General features: G+C 41.4%; 1 protein-coding gene across 3 annotated transcripts in view; it reads right to left on the bottom strand.

Annotated features, from left to right (window-relative positions):
- NELL1 (neural EGFL like 1) overlaps nucleotides 1-15641 on the bottom strand; it is a 445942-nt gene extending 430301 nt beyond the window's left edge. For all 3 annotated transcript variants that reach the window (XM_065402716.1, XM_065402717.1, XM_065402718.1), the window contains exons 1-2: nucleotides 15558-15641; nucleotides 9130-9255 (exon numbers count right to left, since the gene is read on the bottom strand). In XM_065402716.1, coding sequence (XP_065258788.1) covers nucleotides 9130-9255; nucleotides 15558-15606 — 175 coding nt within the window. In that variant the 5' untranslated portion in view covers nucleotides 15607-15641. The remainder of the gene's footprint in view (nucleotides 1-9129; nucleotides 9256-15557) is intronic.
- Between the last annotated feature and the right edge of the window lie 2307 nt (nucleotides 15642-17948).

Below are 17948 nucleotides of genomic sequence, written 5' to 3'. Positions count from 1 at the left end.
TGTTTCACTATTAGGTCGCTGCCCTGTTAGAGAACATACTCCTTTAAAGTCCTGCAATGTTCCCTTATAACGTTGTTTGGCTCCCCCGCTTGGCGCTCCTGACGGGGAGCAGGGTGGAGATGCGGGGGCTTGCCCCGTTCTGCTCGCCCAATGCTCCTGATGGGGAGCGAGCAAGCCCCCGCCCCGAGACCCCGCTCCCCGGCAGGAGCGCCGGGTGGGCGGAGCGGGGCAAGCCCTCATGCCCCGACCCCGCTACGCCCCTGCCTCAACCAAGCTTCATCATCAACATCGGTGAGTACAGTATTAAATTGTTTAAAATTATTTAAAACTTATACTGTATATGTATATAATGTCTTTTGCCTGGCAAAAAAAATTTCCCTGGAACCTAACCCCACCTATTTACAATAATTCTTATGGGGAAATTGGGTTCGCTGAAAGTTGCATTTTTCAAGAACATAAATAGGATGTTAAGTGAGGAGTTACTGTAATTTAGGTTTTTAATATTTTGAGTTTGAATAAAAGAATATATGATTATTAGCTGATACTGTTATCATAATTATTATGGGCCACATATTGATACCTTTACTCCAGTTAAGTAGTACGTTATTCAGTGAGTAACTCCATTAACTCCAACGGGATTATTCATGAAGTATTATTCAACCTGAGTAAGAAAAATGGAATTTGGCCATGTGATTTAGCTTGACAGCATCCCTTTAAGACAAAGGCACAACACATTCTTTTTTTCATTTTGATGGAGCTCCAAGGAACCCTGAAAATCATTACTATTACTTTTATCTAAATTGAACACTTTTTCCTTAAAGATAGGGGTGTTCGTGCTACTATTAATATATTAGGGTTTGGAACCTTGTAACTCCCATTAGCAATATTAGTAGTTAACCTCTTATGTCCTACTCTGTATCAAGTGGAGAACAAACATCCTTTGTTTTCACTCTGCTTATCTTTAATAAAGGTCTTTGTCAATAGATTGCCACAAAAGTTCATGGCTTTTAGCATATCAGAGAAGCGCTAGCTGTAGAAAGTCTCCTCTTCCCCATGTGTACGTCGGTATCAATGCAGACAGACAAGCAACACAATTATTGTCCCACAGGAAAGCAAAAATAACTCGCAAGGGCAGTGGCAATACATGATCAGAGTTCTCTCCTATTCAATACAGACATGTTGGGAAACCCAAAATAATTTAGATAACAGGAGGAGGCAGCTCAGCAATATTTTCACCTCTCCTGCACATTTCTCCAGGGTAAAAACTGATCATTTTCATTTAGTGTTGCTAAAATTACTGGGCTGAGTTTTTAATTTGGAAACTGAAATTTCATAACCATTGACAAGCTCCCTCCCCACCCATTCTCCACATGAAAGTCTACAAGAGGCCTAGACCTTAGCTTCCAGCCAGTCAGCTTTACCAGTGAGAAAAAGGAGTATTTGGCTGCCATAAAAATATGTCTTTAAAAATAAATAAATAAATAAATAAATAAATAAATAAATAAATAAATAAATAAATAAATAAATAAACAAACAAACAAACAACACTAAAATTGGCTTGGTTACTACCACAAAATGTCACTAAAAGCCAGAAATTGCATTATTTAAAGACCTGGCAAAACTGTAAATTACCTCACTTTCAAAATGTCACATAAAATTCAACATGAACCCAGAGCCATCCATTCTAATGAGACAAAACCTTAGCCCAGCACACAGCCTAAGTAGCCAGAGTATGAACTGGGAACATCTTCCATGGTTTTAGTGGTCTCCATTCTGCTTGAGCCCCTACACAACCTTAATCCCCATTGTCCCACCAATCCTGCAGCCTGCCTCCAAATACAGAGTGGTGCACAGGGAACTCTACCCTGGAGCCCAGCTCTACACAGTGCACACATCACCTCAATAGGCTCCCCAGATACTTCCCACCCCAGCCAGTGTAGCTGCACTGGTCAGTGAGAATGGGACATGTTGATCCCCTGGTGCTACAATTTAGCTACCAGAACTGAGGAGACAGAGAGGTGTGGTTAGTATTCTCATTGACCTATCATCAAGAGAGATAAAGCGGCTCTTTCTTGAACTACAGAGCTTCTTATAAGCTACCCTTATAAGCGTGGCTGGGCTCGTCTCTCACAGAACTTGGCACAATTGACCCTTCCCAGGAGCATTCATTGGCTGTCAGGTCATGGGGGGATATGTAAAGTCTGTGTGGTTATTCAGCATGGCATCATTTTTGGGTACTGAAAAGGTTAACAGCAGTTTATCTATCTCCAGAGCCTTGGGATGCTATTCAGTAATTATGTCTCAAGCAATCTTTAATTGTTCCATATGAAGATGATTCATCTCACTTATCCCCTCCTAGCTCTTTGTAAGCTGAATCCAGATCAGTTCTCTCTCCTGAAGATAGCTAGAGTTTTGCAGAGAAAAATTAAGATTGTTAAGTCAAGCACTCAGAAGTTAAGAAATGCCAGCATTAAAGTTTTAACACGCCAACTCACAGAGTTTAGCTGTTATCCATAAAAATGAAAATGTATCAAACCAGTTTACTAACAGTATTATGGTCTGGAAGCAGCTCCATTAAATGAAACGGACATCAGAAGGCTGGAGGCAGTGGAGAGGAGAGTTCTTTGGTAGATGGCATGGGTAAAGTGGAATGATTTTAAGACAAATGAAATAGAGACGGAGAGTAGGATGTGAAAGAGTACCGGATTGGCTGCAATCAAAGAGATTACAGTGATGGAGACACTGCAGAAGACGAATGATAAGATGCCAAAGAAAAGAATGCAATGCAACCAAGGTCATTCAGACCTGGAGACTGACCATCAACTATATTGTGGGACATCATATGCAGGGGCATGACCAGGCTGAGCTTAATGGAGAAATGAACCATGAACAGGAATAAATGATGCCGCTGTTTGGCTTCTCGTGTCTATAATGATGCTTTGGGATGAGAAGAAGAATTAAAATTGTCCATGCAACCTTAATTCAGCCCCTTCTACATATGCATTACGATACAGACTTTAATTACATGATCAAATTTCTCCACAGGACCCCTGCCTCATTCAGAGCACAAAATGGATGCTACTAACTTAATGAGCAAGTATTCAATATTTTGTTTTCTCCCCCATGTCTTATATACAGCACACTATTCAAACCCTGCTCTAAAGACAGAATTATTACTTTCCCCATGGACTTTGCTATGATGCTTCTCACTACAGTGCTTCATAAATATTAATGAATTGATTTTCATAACACCTCTGTGAGGTGAGGGGTGGTATTATCCCCATTTTATAGATGGGGAACTGAGGCACAGAGATATTAAGGTTAGGAGTATCTACTAATTTTGGGTGCCCAACGGGAGATGTCCAGGACCTGATTTTTCAGAATACTTATCAATATATGCTATATAATGCTATGTTCAAAGCACAGCTCTCATTGACTTCAGTTGCAGCTGTGACTACTCAGCACTTCTGTAAACCAGACTTTAGAGTATCATGTTGGACACCCAGACAATGAGGAACACACAATTAGTGACCACATGTGAAAAGTTTGGCTTGAGTGACTTGCCCAGCATCACAGAGGAAATCTGTCGCAGAGTCGAGGATAGATTCCAGGATGACATCTAACTGTCTTCAACATGAAAATATCCTTTCTTTTCCTGCCTCATCCATGCACACGCCTTTCAACTTCTGCAGCAAATGGGGCAGGAGTCCCACAAACGGCCTTCTTCACTACCCTGATTCATCCATGGAATAGGGCAAACAACAATTATGGGATAACTTAATTAAAGACTGCAACATAATGCATATGCACAAAGGGGCTGAACTAATAAGAACAGATAGTAGATAATGTTTTCACCCCTCAGCTCACAGTTACACAAGCAACTTGAATTCTGACATTTCCTAACTTTTAAGTGCTTGATTTTGCAAACTTAATCATGTTCTTTCAACATTGTTTTTTAAACTGAATATCCCAGGTTTTTAAAAAAGCAAACTGAAAAAATAGAAATTCCATGATGTGGCCTCATAATGACCCCCACATGGATCATTGGCAGAGCTGGACCCTTCAGAGCTACAACACAGACCTCTGAACTTGAGCTAATGGAGTAACTAGTAGCAGTATGTCATTCTCTATGGGGACCAGCAGAAGAGGAGGATGGGACACTCTGCCAATGGGTCTCACAGATATCTGCTGACATCAAAGGTATTGCCTGAGATTTAAGGATCTTTCGTTCCATTCCTGGCTCTGGAGGGAAACATACTGTAGTGGGCACAGACTTTTCTGCTCATTATCCCGAACTTGACTCCTTCTGCCCCATCCCCTCCAACCTCTCCCTGTCCCATTTCAGTCTCTTCCTCATTACAGTCTCATGTTCCTCACTGACTCATTCAGTCTCCAAGCCTCAGGATTCTGATCCCAGTTCCAGTATCCTTGCCCAGTCATTCCCAGACCCCCCCCCCATCCCAGTTTCTTGTCCTCAGTCTTCTTGACCAGTCAGTCCCAGTTTCTACACTGAGCTTCCAGCCCCCATTTCCCACTCTGCCCCTGCTAGCCTCCAGTCACAGTCCCCCACCCAGGCTTTTTGTACCCATCTACTCCCCAGCCTTCCCCTGCCAGCCCCCAGGTCCAGCTCTTGTCTCCTCTGTATTTGAGTCAGGCAGTCATCTCCTCTTCCACCCTGTCAGGGCACCAGCAAGGGAGTCATTCAGAACACAGGAGAGAGAGCCTCCCGGCTCTCAGTCCTAGTGCCTGGCCTCATCCCAGAGCAGCTGTTATGGGGAAAGTCCACCTTCACTCCTGTAGCCTTGGACTGGTGCCTACTCAATCCCTCAGTGAGGATAGCAAATGAGCAGTCAGGTCACACTTAGGAGTTTTCAGGGGATGGAGGATGCTCAGTTACTTTCTGGGGCTTGCACATACACAGTCTGGTCAGCACAAGAGCCCCAAACATGCTCAGTGAGGATGGAATCTTCAGAGATTTTAGCTGCTACATCTAAGTCTCTACTGAGCCCGTGCAAACTGATTTTTCAAAGGCTTGAAACTTGGACAAATCTGGGTGCATTTTTACAAGGATGGCAAACAGCACATCCCTGACACATAGGCCACTTCCCTGGCAAATATCAAGGTCCTGCTCCAAAACATGGGAGCACTAGAGTTTTCCAAAGACATTTTTTAAACAGGTTTTCTTTTTTAAACATTTCAAACAATGTATTTTTCCCTAGCCTCCTTCTCAGAAACAGCTTAACTGTTTTGGCTGTCACTTTTGCAGAACTTCAGCCTGAGGCAGACACCCCACACGGTACATTTCAGCCTGAACAGCTCAAGTTTAGCAAAGTTATAAGTCACTGAAAACAGGATCTTATAATGGGAAGCATCAGGCAACCTTAAATAAAAGTGGTGCTAACACTGGATATAATACAAAAGGGCCAAGTTATGGTTCCCTCACTGTGAGTGTTGTGGGGGGAAGGAGTGAGGGAGACCTAGCACTCCCACACACAGAAAAAAGCCATATTGTTGCACTGCAGCCAGCATTCCATGGGACTACTCACATGCTTACATGCTTCGCTGGACCACAGCCTAATTAACTTGCCAACTGACATAAAATGAGGTTATGGGAATAGATGGTAGAAACCATGTCTTCCGACTCCCACTTCAGTTCCTCTCTGTAGAGGATGCTGCCTATCAACTGCTCACACTCCAGGACTGAATATGTCTCTGTCTGTATTAAATTGAAATCCAAATTCCAGAGCTATATCCTACTCTCAGGTGCACGGGTATAAAGTCAGAATATTCCACTGACTTCTTAAAATTACTCTGGTTTGACATCAATGTAACTAATATGCCAGTGAAGTCAGTGGACTTATTCTGAATTTATGCTGGTGTAAATAAAGGCAGAATTTGGCCCAAGAAAGTTTAGAACTGGTGCTCTGCTGCCACCTATTAGTACTATGCATAACAACACCATGTTGTAGTCTCATCACATGACACAGGCCAAACCTATATTTAAAAGTAACAATTTCTCAATCCTTCCCCTTCATTTTCCATTTCAGGATTTAAATGCGGCTGAATTTCAGAAGCGACTGTATAATGGGACTTTGAAATCCAGAAAAAAAAAATAAAGTCATCATTTAAACTGCAGTCCAGAGATCTGACTCTCAGAATTCCTCCCTGGGCACACAGATAAAATATATACAAATAGTGGAGAGTGCTCAGTTGTTGTCTTGATACAATGATCCAACCATCCAGTGAATCTGTCTCAGACCCCTTTCCAGTTATGCAGACAGAAGCATTAGTGTCAGGTAGAGAGCAGGTGCTCCCCCACTTTGAAGGCTTAAAGAAAGATGCCAGGTATTGGAGCAATGTGCAGCAAGGAGGCGAAACAAAGAAAAGCAGGCATTAAAGAGTGAAGTGCACCAATAAATGATCAAAGCAAAGCTCAGCTGAAAGACAGGATCACCTCTTGGAGGACACAGAAAAGGAGAGACAAATTGCAGTGTATTAGTGACATGCTCCAACAAAATATTGCAATTTTAAAAAATCTGGATGCTATTTTCCAGTCATTATTATAAGGCATTCATTTTAGGAGCACTGTAATGTAAATCCGTAATGCTGAAAAACTATTGAAAAAGTTAAATAAAATAAGCACAAAGATCAAGACTTCAATCTTTCAGTGCTCCAGTCTAGTGTCGCCAATTTCCAACTCTGGTAATTTATGTTCTGCCTTCCCAAATTCTCCCTGAAGTTTCAACTGGTAAAAATATTATTATTTATTTAATACAGTGGAAACCCAGCTAATAATAAATATACAAGTGCCATATAGTAAAACCAATACAAAAACATGTACATTAAACAAAACAAACAACCAGATGCAAGCAGAGTTATCCTGAACCAAACAATCTGGCACAAGGTCAAATCACAGTGCTAAGGTGGTGATTTTCAACCTGTGGTCTGTGGACCCCTTTAAATCCACAGAGTATATCTAAGATTTCCAAAGGGGTCCACACCTCCATTCAAAAATGTTTAGGGGTCCACAAATTAAAAAAGGTTGAAAACCACTGTCCTATGGTCAGCTACTTTACTCAATGAAAGGGAACATTTTATTTGACTTCTGCATCTTATAAAGCCCCAACCACACTGTTGGTTTTCAACAAATAACAAATAACGAGGGGAAAGCCCAAAAAACTAGGTAGGAATAATCTAGAATTTGCATCCTAGCCTAAAGGCAGCTGGAAAGGGTCTCCTTCAGACCTTCTCCGGGAACGAGTAACACAACCAAGGACCCTTGGGTCAAGAGTCTTGTCCCAGACCCAATCCTAACTGAAACTATATACCTAGAGCAACCCTACCCACCCTGTTGAGCGGGGGCAGGGAGGGGTGGTATGCAAGAGGCAATTGCTCAAGCACTGAGGGTTATCTACAGGCACCTAAGGGCAGAATTTTGTTCTTGGGGAGAATCTCAGTTATAAAGAACTTTATATAATAAATTTAAGACCCTGAATTTTATTCTTCACTTACTGTTCTGAACTTTTGTTCAGAGTTTCTAGGAACATTTAATCCAGAGGTGGCTGCATTTCAGTGGTGGATGAACTTCACAGCATGTTTAGTTTTTATGTTAGTTTGTAAAGTTCATAAAGTGTTCTGGGGATCTTCCAGGACAAAAGGAGCTAAAGAAATATAAGATCACAATCATTATCCCTTAAAATTTACTTTTAATATCAACTGTTGCAACAAGCCCTGGGTTGCACATGCAGATCTTTTTAGTTTTGTCGTTAGGCACTATTAGACTGTGAAAATCTATGGTGACAGTTTGTCAATGTGTTCTCAATTAACTCCAAAAAAACACCATGAGAAATTTTAAAATAGTTTAAGCCAATTAGGACATTGCAGTCTGCTGAGAAATGACTGCACTTTTAACACTGTTTGCCTCAACTACTTACGGAGTGCTCCAGCACAAAATGAAAAAATTGACTTTTTAGGAAGAGTATCCAAAGCAAAACATTTCAGATGTTTAACTTGGTCTATATTCTAGATGTTGCTGATAATAATTCCAGCATCTAGGAATTAGCAGAAACCATTTGACTCCGAGTCCTGAAAGGAAGGTGAACCTTGCATAATTTCTTAAATGTGATCTTCAATAATCTCTCTGCTAGAACACCTGTTCTCTCTCTTCATATTGTACATATTTACCAGCTGGGTAAATAGGCTAAGTTATAGGTCTGATTCTTGTATCATGTACACGAACGTAAATCATGCATAACTACTGAAGTTCATGGAATAAAACCAGTGTAAGTGAGATCAGAATCAGGCCCTTTGTCCCTCTACATTGTTACCAAAGCAAAAAAACCAGAGCCATTGAAGACAGTCTTTCATGTAAGTATTAAGCAAGTTACAGAAAAGTTATACTAAGCTAGGTGAAAAAATCTCTCTGTTCATATTACTTGCTCATGTAATCATATTGTAGCAACTCATTTCTTCTGCTGTTTAGGGCTTTAAGAGACAATGGCTGAAATCCTAGCCCCACTAACATCAATGGCAAAACGCAACATTGACTTCATGGAGGCCAGGACTTCATCCACTGGTCAGTTAAAAATCCCATTTTTAAATCACTTACCAGTTCCACCTTACAATACTGAAACTTAAATTACTTTAGAAATCAGAGTCTTATTTTTACCATGAATTCATTTACTTTGTGCTGGTCACTCTGCTCAGAGAGTGAAGATAAATATTGCTTGCCTTTCTTATGCATGCAATTCCATTGAAGTTGACAGAGACTGGTGTATTACTATCAGTGTGCATCAATACACTACAAAGGGCTCCAGTACTGTCCTCTTATCTATGCATGCAACTGGGCCCATGCAAGGGAACTCAGTGGGAGTATTCGACTGGAAATTAAACAGAGGAATGTTTAAACACACCCAAAAAATGTTTTCATTGAAATTTTGGGCCTAAATGACCTGATTTCATCCCTGTAAAAACACCATTAACATATTTCAGTAGAATAACAGTATCTTAGGAACAACAGAACCCATAGTAAAATGCAAGCGCTGTGTACAGGGAATATGTTTTACATCCAGTCTCTTAGTAATCATGGAGACAGAGGCTGTCTTAGGTAAATGAAGATGTTTGATTTACCTTGGAATAAAAATGCTTTGCTAGCATGTAGTCCTGACACTTGCGTAACTCCAATAGTTGTATTCACAAGATCCAGTTCTGTGATAATATCAATTTGTAAATTGGGATCCATTCCAAATCCGACAACTGTTTAAAAAAATGAAAGTTCAATCAATTTTTATTTTAAATCAAAGCATTACAACAACAACAAAGAACTTCTAGTACAGTATGGGGTATGTGCAGATACTATGGACAGTAATCACTTAAGAGACAGTAACCTCCCCAGATGTAAAGAAAAGATGTTCTTCTCCATTGACCACCATTAAGCTAGTACCTTTAATCTTCACAGATTTTAGAACACAATAGAAACACTACATTTAACACATAAGTATGACATGGCAGAAGAACTATCACAATTAAACACAACTTATCCAATTATAATAAAAAGCAACAAAATGAAGACAGAAAGAAAACAGCAGGCAGAGGAAATGAGTAATCACTCAGACCAGCAATGCTCATATTCACTGAGCTATACTATTATCAAGAACTTACTGAAGTCTGAATACTCCTTTCATGATCAACTGAAGCATGCTAGCATTCCATGTCGAGCTGCAGCTACTCTTTAATATTAATAGATTAGGTTACTTACTTCCACCATTCACTATAAGTTAGATGTAGTATATATTCCAAACTGGACAACATGCACCCCATGAATTGCTGATAATAGGGTATTCTTTAGCATCCTGATGGAAATGGGTGATATATGTAGTGATGGTATGGAAATCATGTGACAGTGGGTATTCATGCCCAAGTGGTAACAAAACTGCTGCACTAATTTAGGCTCAGACGCTCAGGACAGCTGCTTGTTCACAGAACACTTTAGGTGGTTAAATATGCAACCTTTATCCAGTAAGGAACAAGAGATATAGCAAGAAACCAGCATGGTTTGTTCTTACAAGGGTCCATCCATCAGCATGGTAGCTGAGGTAATACGAGATCTGTGCCTGGCATATACAGCAAGAACCTATTGTAGAATCCAATCCTGCTCCTAACAAGCATTGCTACTAACTTCATTCTAGGAGAAGGAGTAGGCTCCTAGAGTAAAATCCTAACTCCACTGAAGTCAATGTCATTGACTTCAAGGGGGCCAAGAATTCACCTGTAGTGTATAGTCAGATGGCTTTCCACTAAGTGATCTCCAGTTTTATGTTTCAATTCATTCTTTTTCTCTTTCAGGACTTTGAGCGGTTAGGCAGCAAGTATCCTGGTTTGAGTTTTTAAAAGACTCTCTGAAAAACTGTCAGGGTATATAATGAACATGAATAAATCAGAAATTCTACTTATAAATCAATTATGCCACAAAACACTTTTTTCTCCTTTTCCTTTACTCAAATATTAAAATACCTTGGTATGATATCTTGTGCTAAATGTAGAAGACAGCATTTCACAAAATGCATGGAGAGTAATAAAAGCTCTTGAAAAGGAAACTTGAAAGTGGTCTCTTTTAACCTCACTCCAACAGTGGCAATTGAGAGTACTGTGCACCTTGCAGGATTGAGCCCATTGACAGGAAGATATGACTTCATAAAAACACTTCTGGCTTGCCAAATTAAGTTTATTTAGTATGTGCTGCCCTAATGCTTTCATATTAATAGAAGACTAAACAGTTCTGTAGAAAATTAAGACAACTGGAATAAACTGATCTTACAATATAAACCGGGAGATACAAACTTCCTAGAAATTCTGTAATAACACTGGACTTTAAGGTTCTCTTTGGCTTAATCCAGGCCAGATGCTCAGAAACTACAATATTTGAATTTCAAAGAGACTTTGACATCTCTTTCAGACCGGCACTACCACATCCTGTGATAGCTAACACTCCTAACACTGAACCAACTCTTCTAACTGCAAATCATCCTGAACAAGTTTACCTCTGTCTGGCTAAACCCACTACTAGAAACTGTTGGGGGGTTTTGTTTGTTTTGTTTTGTTTTTAAACTACCTCTCTTTGGCCAAAATGGAGAGAGATAAGGATAATAAATGGTAATGCTAAAGCTTATATTACATAGGGCATTTCATCTCAAAGCATCCTACACTGCCTCACAGCATACAGCAGAAATGCATCCATCTCTAGGTAGAGGTCAGCAGCTTACCAAAAAAAAAAAAAAAAAAAAACAACAGTCAGGGGAGGACAAATTTTGGCTAAGGACGTCAAAGCAAAAAAGCATCTTGGGAGCTTTACTGTCCACACAAAACAGATCGGACTTTGTTTCTTTAAGGTCTCATTCAAAAGAAAACCCCATATAAACTCTATGATACTAAAATGATCTACTTAGGAAGAATGAAGGGCTGAGCTGACCCAGCGGAGATTGGAATATGTGGTTCCAAATACTAAGGGCCCAAACCAATGCCGATTCAAGTCAATGAGAGATGTTATAGCGCTATCGTTGGATGCTGGATCAGTCCAAAAATGTCTTAAACTGTAACAATGGACCACTAAACCATGCCCAATAAGCTCCAATTTTGAACCCATTAAAGTCAATGGAAGTTTTACCACCGACTTCAATGGGCCCTACCACAGCAAAAATAGATAACCACATTAAGCATAATAGCCTCACTATTTTTTTTTTAAACTACTGATTCCAAACAGCAGCAGGCTTGAGCTGGTATAAATCAATGTGGCTCCATTAACTTCAATTCACACAAGCTGAGAGTCTGGCCCACCAGCTATACTGTGCCTCCTTCCAACAACTATCACAAGCTTTCCAAAGAGGAAACTATTACAATATCATAGCAGTTCTTTAGCAAGCCCATACTTTGTTTTAAATACCTAGTCATTTTCTTAAGCTGGCTCTTGAGACTGCACACAGACACTCAAAACCCTGGTTATTTAATAATTAAACAACAAATAGCTTCTATTTTATAAGCAGGTCTCTGGTCCGCCTGGAGTCTCCCACTCTCTTTTTCAGAGATCTTAAGTAAAAGACTCATACAAAGAAAATCACATGTATCTCTATTAGCATCAAGCATTTTATGTTTTGTCTTTTAAGTAGAACAAAAAAATTGGAAAATCCCATTTCCTCCTTTAAATGAGAACTATTAGCCTTTATATTGTTTCTTTTAAAGTTGTGCAAACTATGGATAGGATCCCACATGGTACTCACTGCCCTCAACTCCTACTGAAATCAGTAGGCCAAATCCTTAAGTCACTTAGGGCAGGTCTTCACTACGGGGGGGGTCGATTTAAGATACGCAAATTCAGCTACGCGAATAGCGTAGCTGAATTCGACGTATCGGAGCCGACTTACCCCGCTGTGAGGACGGCGGCAAAATCGACCTCCGCGGCTCCCAGTCGACGGCGCTTACTCCCACCTCCGCTGGTGGAGTAAGAGCGTCGATTCGGGGATCAATTGTCGCGTCCCGACGAGACGCGATAATTCGATCCCCGGGAGATCGATTTCTACCCGCCGATTCAGGCGGGTAGTGTAGACCTAGCCTTAGTGAGAGTTTTGTCTGAGTTAGGACAGAAAAAAACTCAGCCCTTATTAATGAAGAGCTGAAGGTAGTATATATAGTATGTTACAGGATTGAGCCTATAACTCAATAATATGAATGATGTCACCAAGAAATCCCTGAAAGAAATTAAATCAATCTAACATCTCTGACAAATTGCATTGTTTACTTGCTCCTTTATCACCACTTTGGAAACTTGAGTCCAGGAATCATGGGAAACTCTCTGTAATTAAATGGATTGGTACACAGAAAGCATAAATTATGTGATATAAATTATTACTTTTAGAACCCCCTAGGAGCCTTAATCATGGAGCAGGACCCCATTATGCTTGGCACTGTACAAACACAAAACAAAGATTATACATTCCTTTATACTTTACATATGTACACATCTAGGTTGCACTGGGGAGGGAACTTTAAGTAGAAACGGTCTTGATACAATCTAGTCAGTCTCATACAAATATTTGCTAGTTGAGTGGTAGCAGGAAGTGAACTCTAGAACATGTATTTTACCTTTGACTGTTAACAGCAGGATAGCAATTGTTGCACATAGAACTTTCCAAATGGCTTCACAATGCCAAATAAATTAATCTCAGATTAGTCTTTACTACCTTTTGGAGTGTCAACATACAATACTGGTGTTATATTAGCTGTGAAAACAAGAGATATTTTCTCCCTAGACATTGTTATGTCACACCTTTCAAATTCTAGTGATCTTAGATAATGGGGTGATACTGTAATACTTTCTGATGTTAGTTGCCATTTTACACATTGATTTCCTTTGAAAATATATAGTAATTTTACTAAGTAGTTTCCTTGAAAATATCATTTGCACATCTTCAAGAAAACATCCCCCTAACATACTCTAAATCAGTACCTATTTAGAATAGTAAATTACACAAGAGTAAAGGGAACAAAGACTCCACAAGAAAGTCATGCTTCTGTTATATTATTTCTATTCATTCTTTAAATTAGGGATTTGGAACTCTCAGCCTGACTGTTCCTATGGATTTGCCAGGTCTTTAACCATTCCTAAATGCCCATGGAGGCTATATTACAAAGAAGCATTGTTCCTACTAAAACACACATTTTAATTAAAATGGCCCCCATTGCAGTCAATATAGCAACACTTGCAGATGAAAGATATCAACATATAAGCTCATGTGTGATCTGTTATGCCTGCTTTCAAAATGATCAGGAGACTTTATGTAAAGTCCTTCTCAAAAACAGCCTGCACTTGTCGGAATAAAAATGTATTTTTATATTCATACAGGAGAAAGACTGTTCAAAAATAAGGAAGCTTTTTAGTCAGTCTGTTGTAAGGGTCTGCGTCTTAGAATACTCTGGCAAATTACTGTTTAATGCCAACATTGTAAAGGATGCTCCCAACATTATTAAAGGAGAGACTACACCACAAAATTCTGCCTGCAGTTGTGGTCTGCCTGAGTCAAAGAGAACCCCTGAGAGAGCTGATATTTTTCCTTTTCAAAAGTGTGCTTTCTTAAGCCTTCACCTGCCCCTACTTCAAATCCTTCCCCTCCGTGAACAAACAGCAGGGAGCGAGAGAGGCAGACTCCTGAAACTTTTCATTATTGAATCTTGCCTCACATAAGCCTTTCCTAAGAGAACGGTTCTTAAATACTGCTATAGCGAACAGAGGAAGCAAGGGCTAACCTGGAGGAGACTGGCGAAATAAGAACGATCCCCATAAAGAATATTAAAAAGTCAATAAGTGAGGATTTTTTCCTGGGTGAGGAGCCCACACAAATAAGGGGGGTTGATCTACTCGCCAGTTGCAACTGCACAAAGACCTGGTAGCTTGATATTTTTATGCGATTGACCGTGGGTTTTATAAGGGCAGTTTTAATATGCCAATTTCACCTCTGATTTCAAGACTGCCAGCCGTTCCTATCCCAACCTTAATATTCGCCGAAGTGCTATTTCCACTGTAAAGCTAGGGGAACCACCCATCTGTAAAGCCAATAATAAGCGAGGCTGAAATCCCCCAGTGGCGGACCCCACACACACACAAAAACTCAGCCTAACCCCAAAGTGAAATCTAAGCAAAATGATTTTTCCTTGGGAGAAAGGAGTCGGCTGCTTTCAGCAGCCTATAGCAGGGGGAAATCCTCAGCAGGTGCATGCCCTGTCCGAACGGATCTCACTAATCTCAAACACATGGGAACGGTTTTAAGTGGGGGAAATCTGAACACAGATATCGCTGCGTCCACATGTTTATTTCAGGCACGGCCTCGGAGGCGTTTCCAGCAGCAGCAACTAATGATAATAGTACAGCCTGCTACCACCTTAAACATGCAGCGGGTGTGGAAATAAGCCTGCTTTCCAACCGGGCTGGGTGGGGTAGGAGCTAGACTGGCATGACCCGAAACGAGCTATTTCCAAAGCAAAGGAAAGTTTCCGAGTTCTCTAACCAGTCGCTGCAGCATGCAACCCAACCCTTCCCAGGGCACTGAGGAGCTGCGCCGTGGGCTCGGGTGTTGCTGGTGGCCCTGGTACAGCAAGGTACGTAGCACCGAAGAGTGTGCCACTTTCCCTTCCCAGATGCAGCTAATTGCATCCATGTGGCTGATTTTCCCGATACGATTGCATGAAAACCTATCCACTCCCGGACATCGCTAGTCACACACATACAGCCCAGAGCATTAGCTAGCTCACAGCTGGAGGATGACCGTGATAATACTGATTATTTGCGATGCTATTCAATAAAGAACAGCGCAGCGAAGGCACAGAAGAGCGGGTCGCATCTCCCCACCGCACCCACTGGCCAAGCTGCAGGTGCCAATCGCCTTTGCACGGGGAGACAGCCCAGCCCTTTACTAACAATCATCCGCCCGGACGCGAGCTGCTCCTTTGCAAAGATGCACTTTGCAGCTCTGCCCCTAGCCTCCTCCGGCGGGTGGGTCACCCCCTCTTACCTGCTCTCGCAGAGGCCACGCAAGCCCAAAGGACTAGAATTAAATCCATCTGTGCTGGCCCCGCTGCGCGCCCCGTGCAGAGCCCGGAGAGGCAGGCAAGGGAATCCCGCTTTCAGTTTCTTTTGAGCAGAGCCCCAAACTTGAAGAGCTTGTTTTGGCAGGCTTGGGAGAGAGAGCAGCAGCTCCACCAGCGGCCAGTACTGCTACCCAGGAACAGCCCATGTGCCTCGCTCAGGGATGCTGCCCAAGTCACCCAGCCCCTTCCTTGGGGGCTGGGCGGCTCAAGCCCCACCTCCCATGGCATCTCGGGTCATCATCATTCTGCCTGACGCCCCCTCTCCACCCAGGTTCATTTGCCTGCCGTTAGCAGAGACAGCCTGGAGACTCCTGTGCTCGTCGGATCCCCCTCTCAGAGCCTATTGGATCAGCCCCCCCACCCCCAAAGGAGAAGCTGAGATCGAGAAAGGCAGAGGCATTGCTGGAAGAACGGTACAAGTGAGCAGGGGCGAGTATCCAAAAAGGGTTTTTTTGCCGAGATCTGCCTTGATCCCTGTTCCGTGGAATGACCCTCACTCGTACACCGCGCACTGTGCGCTCACGTGGCTACAATAAGCCAAAACTACAATAGAGGTGCCTGCCAAGCACTTTGATGCTAGAGAAATCAGAGGCGATGTGATCATATTCTATATATAATCAACTGCAATTGTCCATTCCCCGCATTGTTAAAGATATATTCCCCCCCCCCATTCCAATTGTCCCTATGTTAGGGGGATGTAATGAAGAGGGATAAACTTGGGAGTGTGTAATCAATAGATAATGGGCATGAGTGTTTTGTCACGAATCGATGGTGAACGCTGGGACTGTCTCTTAGTCTGTGGCTCCATCCTACAAGCACACAGATGTTTAACTTTATAATGATGAGTAGTCTAGCTGAAATGAAGTGGATTATTCGCCATAGTAAAAGCTCAGCACCTGTGTTTTCAGCATCAGGTCTAAGTTTGTAAAGAGCACGATACAAAGAAGTCTCTGTGGGTGATCTTGGAAAGCAAATCATCTTCAAACTTGAACCATCCAGGTAATCTCACTCACTGTATCCAGAAGGAAATGGTATAAAATAGAATGTCAGAACCCATTTACACCATGGCATTCCTTGCAACCTCAGGACCATCAGGCAACTCCCCAAAGCATCCAGCATTGGGTGTGGGTTTACTCTACTCCTCTGTCCCTCACACACACGTTTCCTTATGGCTAACATCCCAAGATTGACAGAAAAGGTGCCCATTTGCCTTCTGCTGAGAAAAGTCTTGGTATGGGAAGCAGAACTAGTGTGTGGGGAGGAGGGGTTGTTATAACCTCCATCTGCTGCATGCCTATGTTAATCATTTTCTTTAAAATGTCTTTTAGCATTGACCCTGATTCTGGGCTTTGTACGCTGATTAAAACAAAAATATTTCATGCAAAATTAAGAGCCACCACAGGTGCTGACATTCACCTCTCTAACTGCCCCTCCTGATGACAGGAATCCCAGAGTGTTTAGATCCACATTTGTCTCTGTCATTCACCAACCTGCTGTTTGTCTTGCTCTTGTAAATTATTTATATGGGAAATGTAGAATCATAAAAGAGAGGTGAAAGAATATGTTGTTCAGCCTAAAAAATTAAATTCCACATCGGTGAAAGCTTTCTACAGTGCTGTTTTTATTGTGTCCCTCCTTTCAAGTCTTTGACTTGCATTTAAACATTGGTAGGTTTTGAACAATACATTTACACAGGGTCAGAGCCTAAGGTACACCTAACTGTCCCTCATTCACAGAAAATTTGCCTCTGTCTACCATTAGTTGATACAAATAATTTACATCAGAAAATGTTATTTCTGATAAGAAATAATGTAGGATCTGTTCATTTATGTCTTAGTGATGAAAGAAGGGGGACTTGGGAATCTTCTGCTGCATCTCCTTAGTCAAGTCACTTAGTTGCTCTATCTCAGTCTTCCAATCTGTAAAATGGGGATACAACCTCCCTTTGAAAAGCTTTTGACAGCATGTTCAATAAGACACTATACAGTAGAACTGCAAACAATTTTTTGTCTGCATCTCCCCCATTTGGATGTCTTCATGTCAAAAAATATATAACACCACATGAATGAAGGTTACCTAATAGAGTTTCACTGATAAAACATGGCTTAACATTCTGACAGAAAACTTAGGAATCAGATCTTGCTCCTATTGAAGTCAAGGGGAACAGGATCAGAAACTAAGAAACAAGGTGATTTCTATTCCTGGGGAATACAAAGCCATACTAATTCTCCTTCCACCTCCCAGAAGATTTTATTCTAGTTTTGCTAGCATTCAAATTAAGTCACTATTTCCTTTGTAAAACCAGAGGATTTTTT

This window comes from Emys orbicularis, chromosome 4, assembly GCF_028017835.1.
Source record: "Emys orbicularis isolate rEmyOrb1 chromosome 4, rEmyOrb1.hap1, whole genome shotgun sequence".
In the NCBI taxonomy this organism is placed as follows: domain Eukaryota; kingdom Metazoa; phylum Chordata; order Testudines; family Emydidae; genus Emys; species Emys orbicularis.
This window is presented reverse-complemented; position numbering and strand designations above follow the sequence as displayed.